The sequence below is a fragment of the Tetrahymena thermophila genome, assembly GCF_000189635.1.
Source record: "Tetrahymena thermophila SB210 genomic scaffold scf_8254638, whole genome shotgun sequence".
NCBI classification, from domain to species: Eukaryota; Ciliophora; class Oligohymenophorea; order Hymenostomatida; family Tetrahymenidae; genus Tetrahymena; species Tetrahymena thermophila.
The window spans coordinates 789,052-813,989 of NW_002476407.1; the positions used below are offsets into that span (position 1 = coordinate 789,052).

The 24,938-nt window shown below is 22.3% G+C and overlaps 5 protein-coding genes across 5 annotated transcripts; 4 read left to right on the forward strand and 1 right to left on the reverse strand. All coding sequences in view use genetic code 6, as the record gives it.

Annotated features, from left to right (window-relative positions):
* Positions 1–602: 602 nt before the first annotated feature.
* Positions 603–5,085, forward strand: TTHERM_00191500 (hypothetical protein; the record flags this gene model as incomplete). Its single annotated transcript, XM_001016727.2, has 3 exons — positions 603–677; positions 735–1,604; positions 1,894–5,085. The coding sequence occupies exons 1-3, from the start codon at positions 657–659 to the stop codon at positions 5,083–5,085; spliced, it is 4,083 nt and encodes a 1,360-aa protein (XP_001016727.2). The 5' UTR covers positions 603–656.
* Positions 5,086–6,013: 928 nt separating this feature from the next.
* TTHERM_00191510 (transmembrane protein, putative) lies at positions 6,014–12,748 on the forward strand (the record flags this gene model as incomplete). Its single annotated transcript, XM_001016728.3, has 7 exons — positions 6,014–7,029; positions 7,094–7,826; positions 8,057–8,638; positions 8,690–9,070; positions 9,136–10,411; positions 10,677–11,016; positions 11,077–12,748. 7 exons carry the CDS (start codon positions 6,014–6,016, stop codon positions 12,746–12,748), a joined length of 6,000 nt encoding a protein of 1,999 aa, XP_001016728.3.
* Positions 12,749–14,123: 1,375 nt separating this feature from the next.
* Positions 14,124–14,616, forward strand: TTHERM_000191519 (hypothetical protein; the record flags this gene model as incomplete). Its single annotated transcript, XM_012797775.1, has 3 exons — positions 14,124–14,201; positions 14,288–14,436; positions 14,520–14,616. 3 exons carry the CDS (start codon positions 14,124–14,126, stop codon positions 14,614–14,616), a joined length of 324 nt encoding a protein of 107 aa, XP_012653229.1.
* An 821-nt stretch (positions 14,617–15,437) lies between these two features.
* On the forward strand, positions 15,438–19,870 carry TTHERM_00191520 (transmembrane protein, putative; the record flags this gene model as incomplete). The annotated part of the gene is made up of 6 exons (XM_001016729.2): positions 15,438–15,746; positions 15,807–16,370; positions 16,441–16,803; positions 16,869–17,841; positions 17,908–18,241; positions 18,304–19,870. The coding sequence occupies 6 exons, from the start codon at positions 15,438–15,440 to the stop codon at positions 19,868–19,870; spliced, it is 4,110 nt and encodes a 1,369-aa protein (XP_001016729.2).
* A 500-nt stretch (positions 19,871–20,370) lies between these two features.
* Positions 20,371–24,800, reverse strand: TTHERM_00191530 (cyclic nucleotide-binding domain protein; the record flags this gene model as incomplete). The annotated part of the gene is made up of 8 exons (XM_001016730.2): positions 20,371–21,038; positions 21,110–21,503; positions 21,560–21,784; positions 22,050–22,451; positions 22,515–22,933; positions 22,990–23,133; positions 23,409–23,665; positions 23,749–24,800. The coding sequence occupies 8 exons, from the start codon at positions 24,798–24,800 to the stop codon at positions 20,371–20,373; spliced, it is 3,561 nt and encodes a 1,186-aa protein (XP_001016730.2).
* Positions 24,801–24,938: the final 138 nt, after the last annotated feature.

The window sequence follows — 24,938 nt, forward strand, 5'->3', positions numbered from 1 at the left end:
CAACTTTTGATAACGTAACAAGCAATCTAAATTTTATCTTGCTAATGTTGTTTAAATTACTAATTCGATAAAAAACTCTACTAATTTATAAATTTACATTTGTTTATGATCTTAGAAAATAGATAAATAAAAAATATCTTATCAATATTTACATCAGGATAACCTTCTTATGTTTCATTATTTCTCTTTGTAATTTACATACCTTTTTTCTAGTCTTTTAAAAATGTAGAGCTTTTTATGAAATATTTCAGCAGTAATTAAATCAAATTTCTTCCTTCTTTTATTAAAGGAATTTTTATCTTCAAACATTAAGGATTAAATAAGCATTTAAATAAAGGTTATTATCATTTTAATAAATCTTAAACTTTTCATTCTTTTATTTATTTATTTACTAAATGAATTTTTTTTAGTTTTACTAAAAATGTATTTTAAAATTAAAAAAAAATTATTTATTTCTGATTTAATTAATATTATTTATTTTACACAGAGCTATTTTGCATATTTTTTTTGATCTAAACATTTATTATTTTTTACTGTTTACAACAATTGATAAGGTATCAGCTTATTTGTGAAATTTAATTTTTGATTTGATTTTTATATCTTTTTAAATTGCACATATTTCAAAAAAATTTCTTTATATACAAAGATTCTACCTAATGGATTAGTTTATTTTAGGAGTAAATATTTAGGAATATTTTACATTTGAATTTATCATTTTTAAAATAAATAAATAGATAGCTAATAAACGCGCTGAAAATAAAGTCTCAAAAATTAAGCACCAATCATCTTTATATTAATTTGAGAATGAGTATGAGTAGTAAAATGAATTAAATGAAAATGAGTAGTAGAAATCAATAAATAGAGCTTAAGCTAGTAGGTAAACCTTAGTTTAAATCGATGATATCATGCTATTTTTCTTGTAAACTGATTTGTAACAACAAACTTAAAAATTGGTTAAAACCATGCTCTAAAGAATGAAGAAAACAGAGGACATTTAAGCAAAACTTTAATAAAATTTAAGTAATAAATATCCATTATCTGCTTAAATGATGTCTAGCCTCTATAATTATTTTAAAATAAATAAAACAACTAACAAAAAAATGTTAAAAGAATATGAATAATGGAATTAATAATTTCCTTGCTAGCTAGTAGTTAAAAACGATGGTAACAGCTTCTATCGATCATTGCTTCTTCAGTATATTCTACATGTAGTTTTATCGTAAGATAAATAAAAACTCGAATAAGTTATAAACTAAATTATGGATATTCCAACTCTTAAATATAATTAGGATGATTTGTAAGCTTTAAAAGAAGAAGATATCAAATACTGTGTTATTTTATTTTTAGTTACTAACTTCTAAAAAATTTAAAATAAAAAAATGTTTTCTTTAATAGATTTTTATTTATCTTACAACTAAAATCCTCTCATTGACATATCATCAGTTATAATAATTAGAAACATCCTTTACTATTTCTATATTAAGATTAAACAATCTGGTAATTACAGAGGCTGGATAGATACGTTTGAATAGCAAAAAAATCACATTAAATTGTTGAAAGATGGAGCAGAGGCAGAGTAGCAAATTATGATATTATCTTCTCGAGTATATATTTTGATTTCTTATATTATTAAATCAATTTATCATTTTTTTAGGAAATTTTAATTTTAAAGCCCTCTTTTCTTTTAAACCTTTTACATTTTTATTATAAATTTTATTATCTTTACAAAAATTCTTCATTTTTCTATAAAATGGTAATTCATTTTTCATTAAATTTATCAATTAGTCTTTTCTGACGAAAAAATTTGTTAATATTGTAAAAAAATAGAATAAATTAAATTTATTTTGCTACATTATTTGAATGTTTAACTCAATTTTATATTTTAATAAATAGGCTTTTGAGATTAAGCTATTTGCTTTAACTTTCTTCTCGTCAGAAAATGGAATGATTTAGTCTGAAATGAATGAACTTTTCATGCAGCAAGAAGAATATGAAACATAAATTTATTTAATTTAATAAAACTAACAATTCAACATATTATTTGATTTAGAATTTATGAGAAATAATGAAATTTTCTTTTTGAAGTTTCTTGATGTTTAAGAAGATGATTAAATTATAATTTACTTTGAAAAAAACGGATAGGTGGTGAAATAAGTTAATGAATTGGTTGATGACTAGAAATAGTTAAAAAGCTAGAAACATGTTTAAGAAACTAATTTCTTTTAAAGGATGTAGCTTTAAGATCCTTAGTTTGCTTTAAGGGAGTCCTTGCTTTAAGATTTTGGATTTAAAAAATAGATTAATGCTATATAGTAATAAACAGGACTATAGAGTTCTATAGTCTTAGATAAATCTAGAAATACTGATTAAGAGTTACCTTTATTCAACCCTTTAGCTAAATAGGAGTCATTTTTAATGGACTTTAAATAATATCTTGAAAATTAATAAATTAGTAATATTGAATAGATAAAAAAGGAAGATGAAAGCTAATTTGACTTGTAAGAGGCAGATTAAATACATACCTTAATTGGGGATATTCACTCTAATTAACATTTGTAGAAAAAATAACCTAAAAAAGTTAGAATGTCTTTGGCTGAAATTAGCGAAGGTACTCCAACTAATAACCCTGACGAATCTATTTCTTCAACAAAATCTATCATAAAAAAGCAAAAAAGAAATTAAATGTCATAAGTCTAGAGTCAAGAAGTTATAGAAACTCTATAGTCTGACGATGAAGATGATGATGATGAAAAAACCAGTTAAACAACATTTAACAAAGAATAGCTTGAAGCAGTTGTTTATGATGATAGATGCTTAGATTGCGATTAATTCACAAATATAGAAGAAAGACGAGTTGTTACAAAAATTCTTGAAAAGATTAAAATTTGCAATAAATGCGTTGTTAACAAAGCAAATTTTTTGCAACAAAATAAATTATCAAGTTTAAGTTTTTATGGAGTTAATCTTTATCGCTTCTAGCTCTTTGATTTAATTAGGGATCTTGAGCTTTTAGTTCAACAAATTATAGACTCTAAAATTAGTGCTTCACTTTTTAATATTAAAGGTGATGAAGATGATAGCTTGGAAATAGTAAAGTCTCAAAATTTAATGTAATAAATGTAATAAGCTAGTTTAAAATAAATTGCTGAAGAATAAAAGAGTTTAAAAATGATTAATACAGAATTTTGTCAGTACTGTGATCTGCCAAACAAATAAACAAACTTAAAGACAGATTTAGATTCTTATTTTTTAAAGATAGACAATTTTGACAAAACATAGCAATTATTAATATGTAAAAAATGCTTGAATTTTCTTAACTAACTTTGCGAAAATAGGCAATACATGAACCTATTTTAAGTAAAAAATACTTACATCGACCCTAGAGAGGTAGAATATTAATTTGATAGAATAATACAATTATTAAATAAGTCTGGCTAATTAATTTAGTGTTAATTTTACTGTAAAATTGAATAAAAAACAGATAATTTTGCTTATTCTTTGTTTGATACCTAAGTTAATCAACTCATATAAAGGAAAATTTGTCTGCCTTGCTTTGAAAAAATACTCAACTCTTCAATGAATGTTGATGATTTTATAGAAAGTTCTTGCTAAGTTGAACTGTTTTCAACAATTTTTAGAGAAGATTTTCTAAATAATCTTTGCATTTCTTGTAACACAAAGTAAATTCCAGGGAAGAATGAATTTATAATTAAAAGTAACCAAGAAATTCAATAAAACAATCCTTAAAATCTTTACTTTAGAGTAACTGAATAGTCTGAAAAATTTGACTCTTACGTATGTCTTACTTGTATTAAAAATATTCTTATAGACTAATATACTCAATTATCTTCAACACAGAACATTATAGAAGGAGAAAAATCATAAGTCTAGGAAGTATCTAGGATATTCAAAATTCTATATAAAAAGATAGGAGTCATTTTTTGTTTTTCATATAGTCCTATAATAAATAGACAAATATTAAAAGCTTTACAAAACGAAGCATCGAAAGATCAGACTTGCTTTAAATGTTAAACAAAAGATTAAAAGCAGCCAATTTATTTCTTGGATAATCCATGGAATTTTTCAATTTGCTAAATGTGTTTTATAATAATATAGAAAAAAAATAAAAAATCTGAGATTCTCAGCAATTTAAATGTTAGCGAAAGTTCGTATTAAATATTAAAAGAGGGTACGCTATAAAATTCTCTTCAATAAGGATACTGTTTTTGTTGTATTGAATTTAATAATGCCAAGCTATACAGCATCTGGGTTAAAAATTATGGAAGAGTCTTAAAAATTTGCTAAAATTGTGTTTTACTCTCTAAGCCTTATGTAGGGTAAGGTATCTGGGAGGTCTTTTCATCTTTTTTTGATGAAAAAGTACTTTATTAGTCCGTAGATATTCCTTAAGAATTATTACATCAGTTAGATAATAATTAATAAGAATTATTAGCAAATAACTAATAACCTTTACAAGATTAAAATAAAATAGATACAAAATGCTTCGCATGTTAAGAATAAAAAAAGAAGACTATTAAAATGTTTGATTGTGATTGCCAAGTTTGCATAAAATGTATTAGTAAGGTAGTAAAATAAGATGAAAAAGATTTCACAGTCTGTCCAGTGTCTCATTGCATTAAAATTTATAAAAAATTATAATTAATAGTTTACTTAGACTAATATATAAAATAGTAAGAATATAAAATTTAACAAAAAAAACTAAATTAGAAATTAGCAAAGTAGAATAAAACTAAATATTTGTGTAATTCTTGTTAAAGGCCTCATACTCCTATTATACTAACTAAATAAAAATACTGTTCTTGCGTAATCCTATGTAAATAGTGCTTAATAAGCATTTATAAATCTAAATAATGCTACAAATGTTTGGAGAGTAATTGCAATGTATGCAAATCAGATATAGAAATTTTTGAAGAAAATTAACTCTGTTGTTCTTGCTTATAACAATTGAATACATAAGACTAAAATTCTATTTAAGACTAAAATAAATTAAGCGAATTAAATAAACTCTAGAAAAAAATTTTGATATGTGGAAATTGTTTGTATTAATTGAATCTAAATTATTGAATTTATTTTTTTTGTTGCAATTACATGAAAATTAGTTTTGACAAAATTCAAGTAGTAATCAATTTTTAAAACTAATTTTAAAGCTTCATTTTTTGTTACTGTGTATTGAAGAAATTTTTAATTAGATCATAAAATTAATATCTGGTTAGAACTTAACAAAAATTGAAATTATATTTAAAAGTAAATATCAAAGAAAAATTTAATATTTAAACCTGAAATATTTTTATTTTCAAAATTTAATATTTAAACCTGAAATATTTATATTTTCAAAATTTAAATCAGGCTTAGAACTTAACAAAAATTGAAATTATACTTAAAAGCAAATATCATTTATTAATTTAATATTTAATGCTGAAATATTTATATCTTCAAAATTGAAATTAGGCTTGGAACTTAACAAAAATTGAAATTATAAATATAATAGAGTAGTTTAATATTTAATGCTGAAATATTTATAATTTCAAAATTTACATAATTTTTTAGAAATTAACAAAAATTGTAATTATTTTTAAAAATAAAAATGATTGAGTAGTTTAGTATTAACATTTCAAATAATTAATGTTGTAATAGAAAATAAGGCAGTAATCTTTACTAATGTTTACTAATTTGAGGATTTAAATTTTTGAAGCATTTATTTTAATAATTCGTACGGTACTATTAGTAAGTGTAATAAATAAGAATATTTTCTGTGAATAGATTTTACCCAAATAATAAATTATCAAATTTTTTAATGCAAAAATTTACAAATTAAAAAAAAAAAACTTTTTTTTTGAGTAGTTTTTAATTAATAGAGAAAATTTGTAGTTATATTAAAAACAAACAAACAAAAAAAAAGAAACAACTTTGAAAGTATATAAATAAATATATAATAGGTAGTTATCAAATTTATAGTTTGAATTTCTAAAAATTAAAATAAAAAGATTAATATATGGCAGTGGAAAAGAGCTTCAATTAGTTTTTGAAATGCTTTTTAAAAACTATCCTTGAAATTATGGAAGATTAGCCAAATTATTCTGTTTCGATTCAAATTTATTTGTTTCTCATAATATGGCACTTTGTATAAATTACAGGCTATTTATATTCAGACTAAATGAGACCTATTTAAGATTAATATTAAAAGTTAGTTACTTTGATTGAGTACATAAGCACTGGTACTTACCTACTTTATTACAAAGAGAACAACAATTTAATTATAGTTATATTTTATATTATGCAGGCAATCATGTATTTCTACTTTATTTACTTAGGAGCAATTACTTATATGAAGCTAAATAATTCTTAGTTTCTTTCTTAACAAAAAGAAAAACTCTCTTCTATTAACCACTTTCTTAACACTTTTTTTATACTCTTTTAATGGGTATTCTTCATACCTTATTTTGAAATTAACTCTGGAACTATTATATGTGGTTAGTAGAATTTTTTTGTTGACTAAAGAGATTATAATAATTGCTCATTATCTTTGGTACAAGTGATATTTAGTGTAATAGGAAATTTACTCTCTATAATAACGAGCTTAATAATAATATATTTTTTTCGTAACTATGAATTTAACGAAAGAAATATGTTGAAAAGGAAGTTCCATTCTCTTTTAATTCCTTAGCTATTTGTTTACTTTTTAGTGATATTTACTACATTAACCAATCCTCTAAGCTATACTTTCAAATATATTTTACTATAAGTGCTAGTAATTTCAATGATGTATGATCTTTTATGCAATTTACCATTCAGAAACCCGAAAATTATATAAGTTTATGCTATTTCTATCATTTTTTTTGAAATGACAGCTATAATTTATAGCTATCTGATGCTTTACACTAGCCAACAAGATAATGAAATGTTTTATTAAACTTTAATATTTGGATCTCTTTGTTCTTCTGTTTTATTAGTATCGTGGTATTACAGGTATGAAGATGTTATGAAAATAACTGAAAAAAATTTTGATAAGTAATTCAAATTATATTTTATTAGGTAAATACATATCTTAATTAATTTGTTATTTAATAATTAGAATGTACAAGTTTTTAGGCTTTTAATTAGAGGAAATATTTAGATTATCTTAGGTTGCAGAGAGTGATAAATTTTCAAGATACAAGCTCTAAGAAATTATTTTATTTCATTAGTAGCAATGCACTAATTTAATGTGTAATTGCCATGATATAAATATATGCTAATCAAGAAAAAGCATAGAAAGTGAACAAATTCTTAAAATTATATAAAGTATATTTGAATGGAGTTTAAAATAGCAAATTCTTTAAAAAGATTAGAAAGAATATGAACATTTATCATTAAAGTATATATCGTTTATAGCGAAATACTAAAATAATTCAGTCAGCGCTTATTATCAGCTCTAGAATCTATTAAAATAAGAATAAAAAAAGAGTTTTTACTTTGAATCTATCTGTGATATTCTTTCAAAAAATATACAATAATTAATAGAAGAGAGAATACAAAGAGAATCAATTATTATTTAGGATTTCTCAGGAGTCAACTTAAGAGAATTGTTTTAAAGTTTTAGTAAGCAGGATTAGTCAACAGAAACATTAATACCTCTACTTATTAAATTTATAGATGATAAAATTCACTTCTGGAATTAAGTTAAAGATCCTTCTTTGACACTTCAAAGTTTAAATCAGCAAGTTTTAATACTCAGTGAGAAGTGCTTGAATATATCTTAAATATTTTAAAGTTACTTCACTAGTCTCAATTTATCTCATTGGTCATCAAATGTTATAGGAATAAAAGTATTATTTCAAATCAATTTCTTTCATTTCATAATAAATATAAATATTTTTACAAGATTAAATTTGTTACATTTAATTATTTTTGATTTTTTTTTAATAAAATTAAAAATTTTTCTAATTATTTGTTTATTTTATATTCAATTATTTATTTGTTTATTTGTTTATTTGTTTATTTGTTTATTTGTTTATTTGTTTATTTTTATTAATTTATTTATTTATTATTTTATTAGCTATATTCAATCTTTAAGGCGCTAGTTTAAAATCAGTTAGGAGTTTCAAGATAATTTGAGTAGTATGAAAGTGAGTTGTTAAAGAAAGACTCTGATAAAAATATGGAAACGTTAACTAATTTGAATTTAATTGAAGGTAACATTTTATTCATCTTAGTTAGCATGTCAACCAAAAGAGGGAAAATTATCAATACTAAAAAGGATAAAATTTTGAATTTTTTTGGGTATGATATGAATGATGAAAGCTTAATTGAAAATATCAATCAATTGATGCCTAATATGTTTTCTAAAATTCACAACTAATTAATGTCTAATCTAATTTTAAATGGATATTCTGTTTTATTTAACGGAAATAGATTAGTTTTTGGTTTGAATAAAAAAGGATTTATTTTTCCTTTGAAGCTTCAAATCGACTATTTAAGTAATTATTAGAGTGATTTTGTACTAAATGGATGCTTCTTAAAGCATGAAACATCATATTAGCATATAATAATTGATGTAAATGGATTTATATAAGGATTAACAGAAGAAATATTTGAATTATTATCTGATTGCTAAACAAGTTAAGAACATCTGAATGAAGTAAATAATTTACATATTTAATTGAATATTTTTAAGTTATTATTTTAATAGCTAAGAAATTTAGTCTTTTCATAGAAGCTGAATATATTTTTGATTATCCCACAGTTCACTGAGATCTTAGAAAACATTATCAATCAATAAGAAAAGAAGATTCAAACTTCAATCAAAAATACTAATTTAAACGAATTATATTATTAATTAAATGATATTGCATTTCAATCTGACAAAATTTACATAAAAATTCCTTCACATCTAACTAGCCTTGCACGGGATTTCAACCACTCTATTAGAGATTTTAAATGGTAATTTAATTCGATAGACAATTCCTCTCCTATGTAATAGAGTAGTGCTAAAGCAAACAAACCTAAGGATGACTTAAATATTATTTAAATTTACTAATAATTTAAATAATTTCATATAAAAAATAAATCTGTAATAAATAAATTTAATAATTAATTAATTAATTTTTTAAAATATATTTTTTTATTATGTAAAAGAAATGGGAATACTTTAACTCAAAACATTTACAAATCTCATATAAGTTAGAATAGAAGCATCTTAGTTTAGTCGAGGATGAACAAAAAAACCCTTTGTCTTCGAAGATGTATTATGTGATAACGCTAACTATTTTAGAAAGTAAGCAATTTTCTAATTCTCCAACTTCACCTAAAAAATTACCTCTAATGAAATACATAAACTAAAAAAAAATCTACCAGAATACAAATAGTAATGAATAGTAATATTTTCAATCTGGAGAGAAAATTTAATTAGATGATTAAGCTTAAAGTATATATAAAAAAGTTAGTGGAAATAATAGTCCCACTTTTGGAGATGCCTAATTTTAAGAAAATTACCAATAAAAGTACCTAAATAAGGAAGAAGAGCAGCATTTTTTCAAAAATCAAATAAAGGACTTATCTAATAATAATAAATAAATGCCTTTACAAATTTAAAAGAAGCCAATATAATTTAATGAAATAGATGAATAAATAACATTTAATAAAAGCTTGAATTTAGTCTAAAAATAATCTCTTAATAATATGGCTGATCAAGAATTTAAAAGACATGGTGATTCAACAGAATTTAGAGATGAGAAATAAAACCATCAAAATAAAAATGATATTTCTTATAGCAACTAATTTACTATTCAAAAAATAAATTTTAATCAAGATATTAATAATTTAATACTCAGTTAAAACTAATTGACTATCCTATCTCCCTTAAGTAACTAGTAGAGTTCTCTAAATTTAGTTTAATAATAACCTCAATTAAACTTTCATAATTTTTTAGTAGAAACTGATAGAATTAAAGATTAGCAATTAACTAATAGAAATGATTTAAATGAGTTCAAAAAATTGCTTTAGGAAGAAACAACTTTTTAAAATAAAGAAAATCCTGAGAAAATAAATTCATAAATCTTTCAATTATCTGAGCCAAATTTGTAAAAAAATATAGAAGATGTTGAAAAAAATAATATTATCCCTAATCAAAAAATTAGTAGATTGTAAAAGTAAAAGACTATCCTCTTTCAGAAAATGAATTTGATCAATCTATATAAAAGAAACTCAAAAAAGGTATCCGATGAAAGTAGTAAAGATGTTAATACCTAAAACAGGCATTCAGATGTTAATAATAATTTAGAAAATTAAAATAATGGAAAAGCTTCTCTCTCTTCTTACCAGTCATCCTAAAAAGGTTTTGATAACGGTATTTTGCAAGTAATTGTTTAAAAGCGAAACCCTACAATTCTTAGACATTTTTATCTCATCCTTGGTAATTTTTATATTTTACTTTTCGAATCTTTATTTTATTAATTTAATTTAATTCTTTTGAATAAACAAATTACAAATAGATTAACTCTTACTAAAAAAATGATGTTTGTTTTAGCAAAATCTCCAAAAATTTAATAAGATTAAAAATGTTTTTTCATTTACTTAATTTTATTTGATTTAAAGCTATTTTAAAAGTCAATTATTATTTATTTTTATAAAAATAGAAGAAAAATTATTTAAGTAATTTATATTTTTTTAAAAATAAGATATTAGGTTTTTTCTATTTATAATGACTATAATATTAATTTCTATTGTTACTATCAACCAAATAAATTCTATTTAAAAATTGATTGGAGATCCTCTTTAAGTAGGGTAGTTATTTTATTATTACACAAATTTGAACTTATACACCTTGAAGATGTACGAAATGAACCTTAACATACTAGATAATTACGTTATAAATGAATATTACGATAATCTTTCTACTAGTTTAAAAACACTGGCTGATAATTATTAAAATAGTTAGTCATAATCTTTTAATGTTCTAAATAATATAAGAAGCTAATAGAATAATCCCACAGTAGATACTATGGTTTTTAGTTTAGGGTAAATTTTATAGTAAATTAAGACTTTAAAACATCAATTTATTTTTATTTATAAAAAAAGTAAACCCTTCACAAAAAGAATATCAATAGTAGAATTCTTTTTTAAGATTCTGAATGGTGTGCTGTAAATTTAAGAAAATCCAAATAATTTCAATCCTATTTATTTATATCAAATAAATGCAAATTACTTCGAATACAGTGCTATGATAGACAGCTTCATGAAAACTTTATTCGATAGTATGAATGATTAAAGCTTCTTACTAAATAGAGAGTATGTTATTTTTGGCAGTATAATTTTAGGGTATTTACTATTAATTCTAATATTTGGTATAATAATTATGAATAAGATAAGTAACTACAATGAAAAAATTTTATTGCTTGTGAGTAGACTGACTGTGGCTGATATCGATAAAGAAGTAGGAATGTTGCAATTATGCAAAAGTATATTTAGCAATTAGCAAAATACATGGAAATAGGTAAACTTTTCAAATATAATCTCACTTTCCACAGATGATACTTAAAAGAATTCTCATGATTTCAATTAACTTGATCATGAATTTGCTAACAATTTTAGCAGCTAAAATTTTACTCATCATGAAATTTTTAATTCCAATCATTAAAATAATATAAAATCTAAGTTATGTAATTAAAATGTCGATTTGAATGTACATTAAAATAACCATTTATAAAATTTGGTGGATAACACACCGAAGAGAGAGATTTTACCAACAAAAGCAACTTAAAGTTCTGAGAGAAACTATAAAACAAGATAAAAAAATTAAAGTGAAATAAGTAAATTTAAGTCTACATCTTCAAATATCTCTTCTCAAATATAAGGAACAAAGTTAAAAGATTGGCCTAGTTTTTTATTCTTTATCTTTATTTTGTTGGTAAGTGGGATTTTCTTTTTTGTTATATTGATATTAGCTTACACAATAAGCATTTAGCTACAGCCTAGTGTAGATTTTATGAAAAATACTTCTCAATTTTATACTTTAATGAATAAGCAGGTCTTCATGAGTGAATACATTGCTGCAATTCCAATAATGAATATTATAGATCCAAATTATCCAGCTAATTATAATCAAACATAGATTTCTGATTATGAAGCTAATATTTAAAATTTATCTGATATTATGAATAAAATTTTATAGGATATAAACAATTTAAAATCAGTCTCTTCATTTAGTGTATAACAATTTAACGATCTCTTCAGTTAAGATGCTTGTTCGTTCTTACAAAATGAAAATATTTGTGATGATAATAGCTCTGATTTAACTTAAAGTTAATAATTTTTAAGAAGTGCAGTTTCTCATGGAATATCTAGCATAGTCACTAGCTACTAAAATTTATTTAAAAATGTCAATTATATAATTTAATTAAAAGACTTAGAATAACAGTTTAGCTAAATGAAGGACTATTTAAATAATTAACTTTCCGTTGGTTAGATTTTTAATGCCTTTTCATCGCCGATAAAATTAGTTGATTAATTATTTTAATAGGCTAATCATTATTGTTAGAGTTTAATAAACGATAATAAAAATTTAGTTATCATTTATTATTCAACAATAGGCTCTGTTTTAATTTGTTTATAGCTAATCATTGATCTCATTTTGAGAAATTCAATGAGAAAAAAACTCAGAAAAATAAATTTAGCTCTGTCTTTCATCCCTATTTCTATTGCTCAAGAAGATATAACAATACAATTACTTAAATCGATATCAAAGATGTGATTTAAATAAATAAATAAATAATTATTTATATTTTTAGATTTTTATCAAATTATCAAATTTATATTCACATTTATGTAAAATATAAATCAAAAATAAATAAATAAATATATTTAAGAAGAGATTTTAATAAAATAAAAATAGGGCTTATAATTTTTTTCAATATTTATGATTGATTTATAAAGACTATTTATTGATGAAAGAGCAATTTTTAAAATTAAATAATATTGAAATTATAAAATGTATTTAATTTAAAAATAAAATAAAAATATAAAAAATATAAGTTAATTCATTATTTGATTGAGGCCATTAAAGGGGTATTAGGTAAAGCTACATTTTAAAAATAGAATAAACCTTAACAACTTTTAAAAATTTGTTTATTAAAAACTAAGATAAATATAAATAAAAATATGTAAGTTTTTGTTATCAGTGAGTTTACTCTTAAACTAAAAAGTTATTAAAAATAGAAACTTACATTTTGACTTTTATATGTAAATAAAGATAATAAATAACTTAATATATACTTTCAAAATATTAAAAAGGTATTATCTCCTTTATGTAATTAAAGATAATAACTTAATATTTTTTGTATATTGTCAAAATATTTAAAAACTATTATTATATCCTTAATAATAGAAGAATTAACCACTTATTATCTGTATTTTTACTGAATGGAAAGCCAAGTTATCTTTTTGTTATTCTTATAAACATACAATTTTGAAAAGTAACAAACAAAATTTAATTAAAAAATACGAAATTAAAAAAGGAAAAGAGATTAGTATTTGATTAGAAAATTTAAAAATTTAAAGAAAAATAACTAAAGACAAAATTTATTTTTCTATTTTTGCAATGAAAAGGAATGATGTTTAAAAGAAAAAAAAATCCTTTGCTAAACGCTTTATTAAAAAATTATGTTTTAATATCTTAGAAATAATGGAGGATTAGCCTAATTACAGTATTTCAATAGGAATTTATTAGCTTATAATATTTGTATACTTTATTCAGCTAGCTGGCTATTTATATTATGATAATGTTAGGGTATTTACAGATTAGTATGCAAATATTAAATTTTAAGTTGAATATATTAGCACTTCAACATACCTACTATCCTATAAAGGCAATAATAACCTTATTTATATAGTATTTGGGCTTATGAGTGTTTTAATGTACTTTTAGATGATCTATCTGGTGTATATTACATATTTAAAGATTACAAACAAAAAAATGTCATCTACGCAAAAGCAGAAAAATACTTTCTTAAATCACTTTTTAAATACTTTTTATTTTTTATACTAATGGATTATATTTATACCTTTCTTTGAGATTAACTCTGGGACTTAAGGTTGTACTTAATAATCATTTTTTATTGACTAAAGAGATGTTAATGATTGCAATTTTCCTTAAGCCTAAACTATATTTAGTTGTATAGGAATGTCTTTGGCTTTAATAATAGGCTGTATAATAATTTTTTTTTTTAGGAATTATGAATTCAATGAGAAAAACTAATTAAAGAGGAGATTTCATATTATTCTACTTCCATAGTTCATCCTCACATTTTTGGTTGTATTTTTAAACTACAGAGATAATGTTAACATAGTTATCAAGAATTTAGTCTTACAGACTTTAGTCATTTCTCAAATTTATGATTTGTTTTGGAATCTACCTTTTAGAAATCCTAAGATCATTATAACGTATATAGTCTGCTTTGTATATTTCGAGGTATCATTTGTTAATTATTTAGTTCTAGTCCTTGATTATAGTATTTCTGATTAAGGTATGGTTCAATCAATAGCAATATTCACTTCTATAATTTCTGCAGCAATGATAGTTTGTTGGAATTACAAATATTAACAAGTTATGAAAATGGATGAAAAATCATTCTAAAGGTATTTATTTCATTTATACACAGCATAATTTAATTACTTTTCAATTTATTCATTTTAAATTACACTTGAATTTATTCTTTTCAAAATGTTTAATTACTTAATTTAGAAATCCTAAATTCATGTTTGATATTAATTAAAAAACTTTGGTAATTAATTATCACCAAATTTAATTTCTATTAAGTTAAGTGTAATTTAATTTTCTGTAATGAGAAGATCAAAGTTACTTGCATCACAAATAAATTTTGAGGAATTTTTTTATTTCTAAAAATTTAATTAATTAAATCTGTAATTTTTTTTTTACCTTAAAACGAATTTAAAAAGACTGATTCTAAATTAATTTGTTTCTTTCACATGTACAAAATTCGAATTAAATTCTTTTTTTAAGAAATTATAAATATTTAGATTTTTATCTTGAAGAGCTCTAAAGAATAAGCTAACTCTCAGAAAGTGATAATTTCAACAAATAAAAAATTTAGCAATTGTTCATATCTCACTAAAAATAATGTTCAAATATTTTATGCTTTTGCCACACAATTGATTTCAAAGTATTAAGGAGATGCGTCAATTATGACGAAATACTCAATTTAATTGATAGTATATTCTAATGGAGTCTTCAGTAATCTGTTTTAATTAAGGATTAAAAAAGATGTGAGCATATTTCTTTGAAATATATATCTTTTGTTGCTAAATACTTGAACAACTCTACTTTATCATATTACAGACTTAGAAAGATATTATTTAAAGAAAAATAAAACACATTTTATTTTAATTCGATAACTAAACTTTTGTCAAAAAGAATCGGGCTAATGATGGAAGAAAGGATTAAAGACTTTAAATTAATTTCTGAAAACTAGGGCTCAAGCTATAAAATGTCAATAAAAAATATGTAAATCTAGGACTAAGCTAGAAATATTTAAATTCCAATAATTCTAAATTATATTCTCAAAAAGATTAAATTCTGGTAATCCTTAAAGAACGAGGATGCTGATATCAATTATTTATCAGCACAGATAAAATCAATTGGTTTACACACTTTAGAAGTTTAGAATCAATTCTAAATTTAAAAATTATAATATGACAAACAGATTTACAACCAAAGCCCTATACTTTTAAAGGTAAATTCTATTTTTCTTTTCGAAAAAAGGTATTTAAAATATTATTTTCAATCTTTATAGATTGAGTCAATTTTCAAGGCAATTGTAGAAAATGATTTACTGACTTCAGTGGAATTATAAAAAAATGTTAATGATATGTTAAGCAAGCAATAGTATTAAATTCAAGAAATAGCAAATTATTTAGACTTAATGAAAGGGTCTCTTATTTTGGTATAAGTTAGTCTAGTTAAAAATCCAGGATCTATTTTGAATAAAAACAAGTCTTAAATACTAAACTTATTTTAGTTTAGCTAGAATGATCACAAAACTTTGACTAGTATAAACTAGCTAATGCCTAGCTTGTTTGCAAATATTCATAATGATTTAATGAAAACATCTGTAATTAAAGGGTTTTCAAGATTATATAGTTCGTATAATCAGATATTTGCTCAAAATAAATATGGTTTTTTGATTCCAGTAAAATTGAAAGTAGATCATTTATACGATTAAAAAGACGACTTTGTATTAAACGGAAGCATTTTTCACTGTCCAACATCTAATTAGTATATTATTCTCAATTAATATGGATTCATCGAAGGAATTACAGAATATTTATATTAAATTCTATTTTAGGATAATTTTTAAGTAATTAATTTCTTATTTTATCTTGTAAAAGTAAAATATTAATTTTAATTTAATATCTTTTTTATTAAAGTTGTCAAAGGTGATTGGGAAATTTAATATTCTGTTTTTGATTCAAAATTTTTTCAATTTGATCAAAGAGTGCAATCAAAATGATAAAGATCTTATTTCAACAGTGCAATCTAGGGCAAGTTTAAATATAGAATAATAGAACTATGTTAACTATGATAGCGAATATTAGCTTAATTAGTAAATCGCATCTTTGCGTATTCCTAGGTAAATAGAGAACTAGATAAGATAGTTTAATGAATTGCATGAATAGTAAATCATAAAAGAATAGCAGTCTCAAAGCACTTAAAAAAAGGAGTAAAAAAAGCAGTCTGAGAGCTAAAAAGTAAACAAATTATTCAAAAAGTTTTTGGCCTAAAATCAACAAGTAAATAAAATTTCTTCCATAAGGAAATAGTTTTTAATGAATTAATTAATAATAAATATAATTAGATCAATAATTAGACTATAGAGTAAAAAGACTTCAACATAAATTTTGATCTTCAACATAAAATTTTAAAGATTTATGATGAAAAAACATAATAATTTTAAAAACATAAAAGCTATTATATAATGTAAATAACATAAATATTATCTTATTAAAAAGATAGTTTACAAAAAGATTTTGACAAAACCAATTATAGTCCAACATAATATAAATAATTTAGTATGTAATCGAATGATTAGAGTATTGAAAAATCCCTATCTGGTTAAAATTATAGTAATTAGAGTCCTTCTATTTCTTATAAAAAATAAATTTTTAAATAAAACAAAATACAAGAATTTGGTGAAAAAAGTTTGAAAAAAATAGATTTTTTTGATAACGTGTAAAATTCTAAGTAATTTGATGGCTCAAACTTAATCAGTAATAGTATTTTCGCTAAATTAGATGATTTAAAGAAATTAGAAATAAATAATAATTTAAATTTCGATAGTAAAATTAATTCCTAATTTATTTATAACTATCCCGAATACTAGATTTCTCCAAATAATTATACAATGAGCTTTAGTCCTTAAGCATTTAATCCCTCACACTAAATCATTAGTTCAAGACAAATCATTTAGACTGAACTAACTTAAAGAGATTAAATTATAAAAAGTAGAGATACACAACAAATGGATTATCAAGATTAATAATAAAAGTAAGAGCATACAAAAGATACCAAACTAAATTTGTAATCCAGTGATGTATTTTATCTTAATTAATATAAAAGTAGCACAAAAATAGAAAAAAATTAATCTGATATATAGGGTACTGTATTTGCCGATAAAAAATAAAATAATAATAAATTAGAAAATGAATTCCATCAGTAAACTTCTTTGAGCTCCAGTTTTGTCCACAAAAACAAATATCAAAACCAAGATATTAGGAAAATAATTTAAATTAAAAATATCCCCATATTGAAACTCCCATTTTTGATAATAAGTAACTTACTTAATTATTTTTGTTTTACTAAAGCATAATTTAAATTATTAAAATAAATAAAAATAGATTTAAGATTATTGATGTTTTTGTCCTTTATGGTAGCTGCTTCCTTGGTAACATCTTTGAAAATTAATTAAATATACGGCTAAATAGGTAACTCAACTTAGATAGGAGAGTTTATAAAATTCTATTCAGAATCATATTTGATGAACCAAAAGAGTTACTTGATAAATTAAAATTTGCTTGATTCCTAAATAATACAAGAATTTTCAGATTAAATACAAAATAATTTGAGTCAAATTGAAGATGAATATGACCAAGTTTTCTATGATAAAGTAAAAATTATAAATACTCTTTAAGAGTAAGATAAGTTATATAACATTACTATATTTGCATAAAAGTAAATTCGTTTTTTTAAATAACATTAATAAAAAATCCTTCAAATTAAATAAAAATAAATAGGTAGCAATACTTATCGTAAGTTACTGCCTTTGAGTTCTTTTTGAATGCCGTAAACTCGATATGGGTTTTAGGGAAGGGAGATATTATATAATTTATTAATAACCTTTACTTTTTAGTTGAAAATTATTTAAACTACTGCCAAATGATCGACGATTTTAATGGAAAATTATTTAGCTAGTTGTTAAATCTGAAAGATAACTTAAAAATAATTTATATAGCTTTGATCATAACGCTTTTCATAATTATTGCGCTCTTATTTTTTATAGGAGCTTACTGCATTTATCGGCTCATATAATACAAACAAAAAATAATTCTGCTTGTTACAAGATTATCTATGAAAGATGTAGATAAAGAAATATTAACAATGAGTAATTTTCTAAATTATTTACAAGACTAAAACTTTTCTTGGCAAGACTTCAATTTTCCTGAGTATATTATTTCTCATAGCGATGCTAGCCAAAGAGAGGAAAATAATACTAAGGGAAGTTATATAAAAAAGCATTTAATCCATAGTAAATAATAGGTACTAAGTGACACTGCTGTGAGTGGAGCAGATTCAAAACATAAAAAGAGACTTACTACTTAGAGCACTGAAAAGAAAATTAACAAGATTAAAAATATAAAAGAGTAAGAAAATTCAAAGATAAGCAGCTAATCCCTTATTTCTTCTAAAGTTTAAGGTTAAAGCTTAATCTAATGGAAGTATAATCTGCTTTTTATGACAAGTTTAATAGTGTGTGGTATTTTCTATCTCTTAGTCCTGGGAATATCATATGTAATTACTCAAGGTTTAGATCCTAGTTTTAATTTATTATAGTAAACATCTGAATTTTATACTAAAATAAACAAAGCTTTATTATTGAGCTAAAATATAATAGGTTTGCCTTTAATTTCTAATGTAGATACTAACTACCCAAATTCAAATTTTTAGCAATAAATGAATAATCTAATTAATTCCATTTACGATATTTAGCTTTTTAATAATAATTACTTAGGAGTCTTATCAAAGGTTACTGCAAGTAGCTAAGAAGATATAAAAATTATTGAAAATTTATTCACGCAAGATATTTGTAATTATTTTTAAGATAGCGATCTATGCTTAAACCCTTAAAGTTAAAGTTAAATTGATTTAAGAAATATTATTAAAAATGGCGTTTCTGGGCTTATAACTTCTTATATAACACATTTCGACAATATCATTTAGATAATAAATTATTATTCTCTAACAAAATCATAAAAAGAAATATCTTAATATCTAAACAACGAAAGTTATTTCTATTTCATTATAAATTCATATGATATACCTTTCTAATCAATAAATCTAATCTTTGAAAAAGTAGTTTATATAAACTAAACAACTGTTTCATAACTATTGAATTTAACTCTAATTTATTTTGTAACTTTTGGTGCTATTTTAATTGCTATATAAATGATAGTAGACATACTAATTAAAAGTTAAATAAAAAATAATGTTTTATTGTATCACTTATCTCTCTCTCTGATACCTATTCAAATATAAGCTTTAGATACAACATCTTAAATTCTAAAATCAATTTATAAATTTTGATTCAGACATTAAATAAAAATAAATTAATATAAATTAACTACATTCCAAATTATAAAATATATAAATGTAAATATTTATTCTATTAAAAACTCTATTTATTATTTTTGTATTTTACTTATTTAAATAATTTATTGTTTCTTTTTATATTTTTTTAAATAAATATTAAGGTAGATAAGAATTACTTTTTAGTTATATAATTAGTGATCTATTTTTAATCATTTATGATGATTTAAGGTTTAAATTTTTTTATAAAATCTTATCAACCCTTACTTAATTTTTATATTAAAAGTTATTAATTAATTACTAATTTATTTAATATGTAAAATAAATTAAAAAGGAAATTTAAATTTAGGAAAACAAAGTTTACTATTGTGTAAAATAAAAGCAGCTTTTATTAAATAATAATTAATATTTAATTAAAAAATATTGAAAGGCTTTAACGATTGATTATAAAAAGATATTTAAAAAACTATTAAAATTTTTATTTAATTAAATTTATTTCATTTACTATAATAGGGATATTTGTTGATTCCTGCAGCTCCATATATGATGGGATGAATATTCAATAATATTTTATTTTTTATGTTTTATTTTAAAATGCTTCTTTTGCTTGCTTTGCCTTAAAGATTTATAGTGTTTTTTTTTAAAATTTGAATTTAATTCCACTTTTTACATTTAAATTTTTTGAATTTAGATAGCTTTCTTTTCTGTTGCTAAATATCTTATAAGACAATATTATAGTTAAATGATGGGTAATATAGCTTAAATATTTTCATTTTATCAAAGTCATGAATCACAAAAGGATAGCATTTAAATTGTTCAATTACTTCCTTTAAGTTATCCTATTTCAAATCTATATTTCTAGAGTTCTCCAAAGAATTTTATTATTTAGTTGTATGATCTAACTTACTATTTCTTTTAGTTTCATTGCCCAATAAGTTAATTATAATTGAATCTTTCCTGTCAAAAGTAGAATCTCTTTTATACTCCCTTTTTGCAAGAGATGATGACGTGATCGAACTCTATTTATTAGTAACTTTATTAAAATCGTCCTCTATCTTTGATATTCTGCTCCTATTTTCAAATTCACTCATTAGCTTAATCTACATATCTACTTAATTCTAATTTTTTTCTAAATCAATTCCATCTTATTCTTATTAGATTGACTCTAAAATAATTAAAAAAAACAAAAACAAAAATAAAAATTAATTTAATTTATTGATTATATATTTGTTTTACATAAAGTTTTGATATTTGTATTGCTATCAACTACTTTAGAGTTAGTAATATTATTTAAGAATTTAGTTTTCATTCTAGTAATATCTTTTTAATTCTGTTTCATTCTATTATCTGAACCAGTTAAAGAGTTAGAATTAGAAAAACTAGAAGTAGCCACTATTATTTTTTCACTACTCACATCTTATTAAACTTTTTTTTCTTTTTTAACTTCTTCCTCTTACTGTTATTCTATTTTTTTTTCTTCCTCAATATTCAAATTTTTATAAGACTAATTTTCTTTAGATTGTTTTAAATCATCAAATGAATGGATTTTCACTTTACTAGTGGTTTAAGAGTCGTCTAAAGAATCATTTTCTTCATTCTCAAATTCTAAAATTGTTTTTATTTGCAGTTTCTGTTTGCATTAAGTAAGTAAGGATATTAGAAATATTTAATTCCAAATAACTTTACTGTTTAGACTGAGTCAATTTATATCTAAGAAATCTTAATGAAGTAATCGTCAATAAGATCTTTCATAGTACTTTGAAAATTCTTTAAGGTTTCATTTTGAAAAATTTTGAGAGTATTTTTTTTCTTCTGCCTGTATCGCTAAAATAACTGCTCGTCTTAATATTCAGAGTAGTTTATTCTGAAAAATCTTATTATTCTATCAACATCATAAGTCAAGCGAGGGCACTAATTAATTTAATTACAAATTCATTTTAAAATAAAAAAATTAAATTAAAACCTTTAAATTAAGTTTATTTTTTTAACATACTAAGTATACCTAATTTACTCTAAATATCAATCCACATATTTCATATTATTTGGTATACTTAAATATTATTTTAACTTAAATATTTAATTAAAATTTACTAAAATTAATTTTGCAAGATATTAAGAGAATATGGTAGGTATATAATTTATTATTGATTAAAAAAACAAGTAAAGGTAAATTTACCTCTTATATTAGGTGTCCTTGTTCGTTGCAACTATAACAATTAAGCTGTATATTCTCAAAGTTTTTTAAATTTATTTAATCTCTTATCATGCAAAATTTTTCAAAGTCTTACTCGTTAGACATTTTCAAAGTTTCAATAAATTACTATTATGTAATTTTATACATAGTAGTTAATGATTAACTTCTTACATTAGCAGTTCTACTTACTCCTGTAAAAAATGAAAGTTCACCAAAATATTAACCTTTACTCAGTTGAGCTAAAACTTTTTTATTTGATAGTTAATTTTAATATAGGGGATCTCCTAAACTATAAACTTCGACTGTTCCTTTTGTAATTAAATAAAGTGAACAATCATCAAATTGACCTTCTTAGATAATAAGCTCATTAGGAGTTACAACAACCTTTATTCATTTTAAGTTTATTGAAGAAATTATATTTATTGTTTTAATTGTATATTTATTTACTTCTTGCATCACAAATACAAGTCTTTATAGAGCCTTCTCTGAAAAATTCTTTGCAAAGAGAGGATATTTTCTTAAAATTTTAGTATTAACTTCAATGTTTATTTGGTCTTTTAAATTTTGAGAGAGTTTATCAATCACTGCATCTTCTGCTTTTTTATTCACTTCTTTTTCTTCCTAAGCCAAAAACGACAAATACTTCTTAACTCTAAATTAAAGATCGATATTTACTTATTTCCTACTTAAAAATCTATTCATTATGCTTAAATCTTCCTTGTATTATTTGCTTACTTTAGCTATATCACTTAAAATGATACCAATAGAGTTGATAGAATATGCAAAAACTGTACTACAAAAAATAATTACAATCGTAACAAAACCAACTTCATATTTATTCAAAGGTGTGATATCTCCATATCCAACTTTAAAAATATTTAAAATGATTTTAATTATATAAATAAGCATTTTATTTATTTACTTGTAAACATCGTAGTAACAGACCAATATAGTGAATAAATATACCTTATATCCCAAGATTCGTTATTTATCCCTAACTTTGTTTGCCAATTATCAAGTCCTACACTCTACTCATACAAAGCAATTTAATTCCAAACTATAGCAACTATTTAGTAAATATCATATAAAAAATATTTTTTAATCTTTATATAGAATTTGAAATAGAGGTTTATTTTCTTTCTTAATTAGTTAAAATAAATTTAATTACAAAATTTAAATTATTTCTGTTTATTTTTTCAGCCTTTAATTAAACATTTAATTTATTAAAAATATCTAGTAATAAATTTATTTATGATATTTATATTTTCGTTTTAAATAAAAATGAAAACTCTAGTTTAAAATATTTAAAAAAAGAAATATAAATAAATATTAAAATTTTACCACAGTGTGCTACTATTACAAGAGAAGCAAGAAGTCCTATTAGAGCTAACATGTGTCTCCATACTTCTTTCATAGGTACAGATTATTCTAAATGCTTAATTTTATGCTAAAAGCTGGCAATTTTTAAGAAGACTATTGAGTTTTAGATATATATTAGGACACTATTTGTATGATTTTCTACCATGTTATCCTTATTCATATTTAAGCCAAGTATAAAGAATGACAAAATATCAAAAATAAAAGTAGATCTAAGATATCTATTAATTGTTTAAGAATATCAATCATGAGGATAAGTTTAATAATTAAATAAATGTGTATTTATAAAAAATAAATTAATTACTATTTGGCGATATGCACTCGCTCTCTTATTATTGATTCTTTTGAGTAAAAAGATGTATTGAAATTCAGTATTATGTCTATTAATAAACAACTGAAAGCCAGCTTTGCATAAACTGATGATATATATTATTCTTGTTATGCAAAAAACACCAAAGCTGAATAATAAAATAAAAATATTCCCATAGCTGTGATCATAAAAAAATCCCACAGGAGTCTAGAAAAATCTGTTGGGTTAAGCAGAGGAACATAGTAGAAAATTTTACCAAAATAAAAATATATTTATTAAATTGACTGAAGTAAGCAAACATATTAGTTTTCTTTAGTAGTTTGATAAAAATAAGATTTATCATTTATTAGATTCAATTAATATTCATTTAAATTCATTCTCCTATTTTACCATCTAGATACCAGAATCCTTAAAAATTTTAAAACTTTCAAATCTCTTCTTACTTCAAATTTCTTCTAAAATATATTTTTAATCTTCATTTGTTCTTGAGTCATCACTTAATTTGTCAAATCTAAAAAGCATGGTTTATTTTTTTTATCAGAAAATATTGAACTCCTTGGAAATCTTAAATTAGTTTCTGTTCCAGGTCTACTTTTTTTTCTTTTATCATCACTTTATGCCAATTACAAATTCAAAAACCTGCTTGATTTTGGACTTGTTTCCATTATTTTATTCATCGGATTTTATGTATTATTGTGCTATTCTATGATCTAAGACATTCGAAATGTTTAATTTGGAGTTTATGACTCATAAATCTAAACACTTTATTTCTTTTTTTTCCCTTTTATAGGTGATTTAATACTTTCTAAAATATTTTCATCTTATTTATCAGGAAAATTTTATATGCTCTAAGTAGGATTTTTATTTATATCAAAATTTTTTGTTATATTAAACGATTCATCAAGAAAGTCAACTTCTCCTATATGTCCTTTCTATAGAAACGATTCTTCAGCTTTCGAATTAAACAGTTACTTTTACTTCATCATACTTGGAGAAGGTAGAGAATAGGAATATTAGGTGTTGATAAATTCTTATACTGTTTCCATTTATGAAGTCTTTTAAATGAAATTTTATTTTGAAATCATTATCTCTTTGTAAAAATAAAAACTTCTACTATATGTTATGTAAATATAAATATACTGATTTAATTAATTGGATTTTAATAAAAGAATGATAAATTTAAC